The sequence below is a fragment of the Colobus angolensis genome, unplaced genomic scaffold, assembly GCF_000951035.1.
Source record: "Colobus angolensis palliatus isolate OR3802 unplaced genomic scaffold, Cang.pa_1.0 Scaffold30, whole genome shotgun sequence".
In the NCBI taxonomy this organism is placed as follows: Eukaryota; Metazoa; Chordata; class Mammalia; order Primates; family Cercopithecidae; genus Colobus; species Colobus angolensis.
In genome coordinates, this window is record NW_012116266.1 from 5,519,691 (window position 1) to 5,524,036 (window position 4,346).

The following is a 4,346-nucleotide window of genomic DNA, read 5'->3' on the forward strand; positions in this document are numbered from 1 at the left end:
AAAAAAAAAAAAAAAGGAAAAAAACAGATTTTTAAACATCTTTTTGGAGACAGAGTCTCACTCTATCATCCAGGCTGGAGTGCAATGGTGGGATCATGGCTCACTGCAGCCTCCACCTTCCAGGCTCAGGTGATCCTCCCATCTCAGCCTCCTGAGTATGTGGGACTACAAGCATGCTACCAGGCCCGGCTAGTTTTTTTTTTTGTTTTTTGTTTTGTTTTGTTTTTGTCTGTAGAGAAAGGGTTTCGCCATGTTTCCCAGGCGGGTCTTGAACTCCTGGGCTTAAGCCATCCACTGGCCTTGGCCTCCTAATGTGCTGGGATTACAGGCATGAGCCACTGCTCCTGGCCTTAATTTCTAATGTTAACTGAATTAGTAACCTAGAAAACAGCTTCTTAACAACCCTGCTCTATTTGTAGATTTTGTGTGTGTGTGTGTGTGTGTGTGTGTGTTTAAATACAGGAACTATCTGATCACTCCTAATGCTGATGGTATTTCAGAAGGGTACTTTTCTAAGACACAAACAATTTAAATAGAGTACAATTATTTTCAGGACAACACAATTATTTCCCTTCCTTGGCTCAATTTTCATACAATCCACATTTAGAATGTTATTTGCCTTAAATGTTTTGATGTTCCTAGGCATAAAACCAGTGACTTAAGAACACTGAGCCCAGGCATGATGGCTCATCCCTATAATCCCAGCATTTTGGGAGGCTAAGGCAGGCAGATCAACTGAGGTCAGGAATTCAAGACCAGCCTGGCCAACACAGTGAATCCCCGTCTCTACCAAAAATACAAAACTTAGCTGGGTGTGGTGGTGCGCGCCTATATTCCCAGCTACTCGGGAGGCTGAGGCAGAAGAATCACTTGAACCCAAGAGGCAGAGGTTGCAGTGAGCCGAGATTACACCACTGCACTCCAGCCTGGGTGACAGAGTGAGACTCTGTCTCAAAAAAAAGAAAAAAAAACCAAAACACTGAACAAAAACACTTATTACATATGATAAACAGATTTTTTTCTACTTTATAGGCAAAAATTACATTTCCACACAATAAAATGAGTGTTGGGTTAGTTAACTCGAGCTAGTGGCTAAGACATGATGCTATAATAAGGCTAAATTAGCCAGGCACGGTGGCTCACGCCTGTAATCCCAACACTTTGGGAGGCCGAGGCAGGTTGATCATCTGAGGCCAGGAGTTCCAGACCAGCCTGGCTAACATGGGGAAAACCCGTCTCTACTAAAAATACAAAAATTAGCTAGGCATGGTGGTGCGTGCCTGTAGCTCCAGCTACTCGGGAAGCTGAGGCAGAAGAATCGCTTGAACCCAGGAGGCGGAGGTTGCAGTGAGCTAACATCAAGATCACACCACTACACCATAGCCTGGGTGACAGAGCGAGACTCTGTCTCAAAAAAAAAAAAAAAAAAGAGGCTACAATTGACCATTTGATCACTGATCCTGTGAATTAACTTTCATCTATTGCAGGGTCACAGGCAGCATCAAAACCCCTGCTAGTCAGTTCTTTAGTCACAAGGCGCATCAGCCAAATGTACAGCTGGATCAGCACAAATTCACTATCACCACATTCTATTTATCAACTTTCCCAACAAATCATGTAAGAGCTATCATCCTGACAGAGTGTACCAATTATATACCCAAGGCATCCTAAAATAAATGGTAATCTAAAAAGTGTAAAATCTACTTCAGATGCTAAATTGAAGAAATAAACTATTTTAAAATCTGTTCATTTCTATTAAATTAATATTAATCAATATTTATGTTTTAAAGTTTAAAATGTCACCACACTAAATTTGAGTCCCATTGCTAAAACAGATACTGATAGTAGTGACATTTTTCTCTTTTCAACTGGAGGAAATGTATATAATATTTAAAAAGACAAGAGAAATCTGTTTATTTTTTATTTCTTACTGGTAATAATTGCAATCCACTTTTCCACCCTCAATTTCTCTTCTGACCTGCAACTCTTTCCCCATAACATGCTGCACAACGCAATGGAATTACCACTTCAGTCCTTTAGGTTTTGCCTCTACTAGAGCTTGTGAATTCCCTCAGAACAGCATTGCTTCCTCCAGTCCTCCTTGGTACCAGCAGTGCACTACAGAACATAAATTAACTACATGGTATTAATTTCCTCCAAGATCAGCCTCTCTTACTAATTAGACTATCAAACTCTGTAGACACTAGGTATGTACCATCCATCCCTCACACAGTTCTAGGCCATAAAAGACTTTCAATTTTAGAGAAACACTGAGCAACTTTTTTTTTTTTTTTTTGAGACGTAGTTTTACTCTTGTCGCCCAGGCCTGAACCTCTGAATCTTTTCTACCCTCTCATATCAGTAAAGTACCTTACAAGTGGACATTTGTATGTTTTTGTATTAACCTTGCCTACATTCCTTTCCTAGTAGCCATACTCAACTGCCTCTTTCGAGGGAACAGGTTTATACTGTGGTTCATTTTCAAATACAAATGTTGTCTACAAGATAACAGTATGTCTAATCAAACAAAATCTCACTTCCGTGATCAACAATGTGGCCATTACAAAACTTATGAACCTATAAAATTGAAACACCAGTTTCTTAAAATTTACACTAAAACATGAAAATGCTTTCCTATATAGCTAACGTTAAGAAAGGTGCCTCACGCCTATAATCCCAGCACTTTGGGAGGCCGAGGTGGGTGGATCACTTGAGGTCAGGAGTTCGAGACCAGTCTGGCCAACATGGTGAAACCCCATCTTTACTAAAAATACAAAAATTGGCCGGCTCTGGTGGCGGGCGCCTGTAGTCCCAGCTACTTGGGAAGCTGAAGCACGAGAATTTGCTCAAACCTAGGAGGTCGAGGTTTCAGTGAGTCGAAATCGCGCCACCGCACTCCAACCTGAGCTACAGATGGAGGTTGTCTCTCAAAAAGAAAAGAAAAAAGAAAGATCCCTGGAGAGATGGAGGTGGGAGCAGGAAAAAAAAAAAAAAAAGGACTGTGGTTTAACATATTGCTTCCATTTCCACCTTTATCCCAAGAGAATTTAAATGGGAAAGAAAAAAAATGGAGGCAGAACCCATAACTCAAAATAACCATTAACAAAAAAGCAAAAGATGCTGGATTTTGCAAACTGCATTTTAACCTGCTATCCTTTCAAGTAATGTTTAAAGAAGGATTTTTCTTTAATCCACAGAATATTTTGCTTCATCCAGGAGCAGCTGGATCTCATATCATCCAGTAACCCCCGCCTCCACGCACACGCCGCTACCACTACAAGCCCCTGTGCCAAACGATCCATCACGGTAAACATAATAATTTTTAAAAAAACAAAAAAAACAGGAGGTTCATCTTCCCAATTCTCAGAAACAGTCATAGTCCGTCCTCTTCCCACCCCCAGGAAAATTGCCTATTCTAACGGGACTAGGAGGGAGGGGGGAGTCAGCTCACTACCCTTCTCCACAGGGAGAAAAATGACATTAACTTCCAACAAGAGACTGCTGCTCTTCCACCGTATCCCCTTTAGAACATAAAATATTAAGAAAGGGTTTCTGAAGCATTCACAGGAACAGAAAACTGAAGCCTGAAGCACTTCACACTGCAGCAAGATAGCCCCTTAAAATGTGGGGGATGGAGGTAACCCGTCAATACCCGCGACACCCCTACCCTAAGGGGGAGCAGGATTCCGTCAAACAGAAAATGCCACTCTCCGCCCCCTCTGCCATCCGGAACGCTGACCGGCGCGGAGTGTGGGGGCGGCCGAGGGCAGCAGCGGCGAGGAGGCGGGACGCGACACACGCACCGCGCGGAGGACTGCTTCACGGCTTTTAAAAAGGTTTTAAAAATGCATTTTCTCCAGCCGGAGGATTCCCACCCATTCACCAGCCCCAGCCCTCACCCAGCTCCCCACCCCCATCGGGGACTCCGCCGGGCCGTGTCCCCCCGGCGGCCTCGGCCCCACACCCCGAGGCGCGCGGCCCTCCATGGGGTGGTCCCCTACGCGTCCCTCACCGCCCCCTGGGCCCGACGCGCCCCAGCGGGGGATGCTTTCGCACCTGGATGTAGTTGTTCTCGCAGTAATCCGCCACCCGTTCCAGATTCGTGTAGCTGTCGAAGAGGGCCCGGCGGCCCCCCGGGATTTCCTCTTCCAGCAGCATCTGCAACTCCGCCATCTTCACATCCTCCTCCTCCTCCTCCTCCTCACACAGCTCGCAGAGGGAGCGGCGGCCGCAGCGCCAGAGAAACCCAGGACCGGGAGAGGAGGAGCGGTGGCGACGGCGGCAGTAACTCGGGAGGAGCGAGAACCAGCCCCAGCGCGCGACAGGGGAGGGGGCGACGGGGGCGG

The 4,346-nt window shown here is 45.5% G+C and overlaps 1 protein-coding gene across 10 annotated transcripts in view; it reads right to left on the minus strand.

The window, feature by feature from the left end:
• The window catches only part of ABI2 (abl-interactor 2), a 126,791-nt gene extending 122,451 nt beyond the window's left edge, over nt 1-4,340 (minus strand). For all 10 annotated transcript variants that reach the window (XM_011949916.1, XM_011949917.1, XM_011949915.1 and 7 more), the window contains exon 1: nt 4,057-4,340. In XM_011949916.1, the coding sequence (XP_011805306.1) occupies nt 4,057-4,173 (117 nt within the window). In that variant the 5' untranslated portion in view covers nt 4,174-4,340. The remainder of the gene's footprint in view (nt 1-4,056) is intronic.
• Nucleotides 4,341-4,346: the final 6 nt, after the last annotated feature.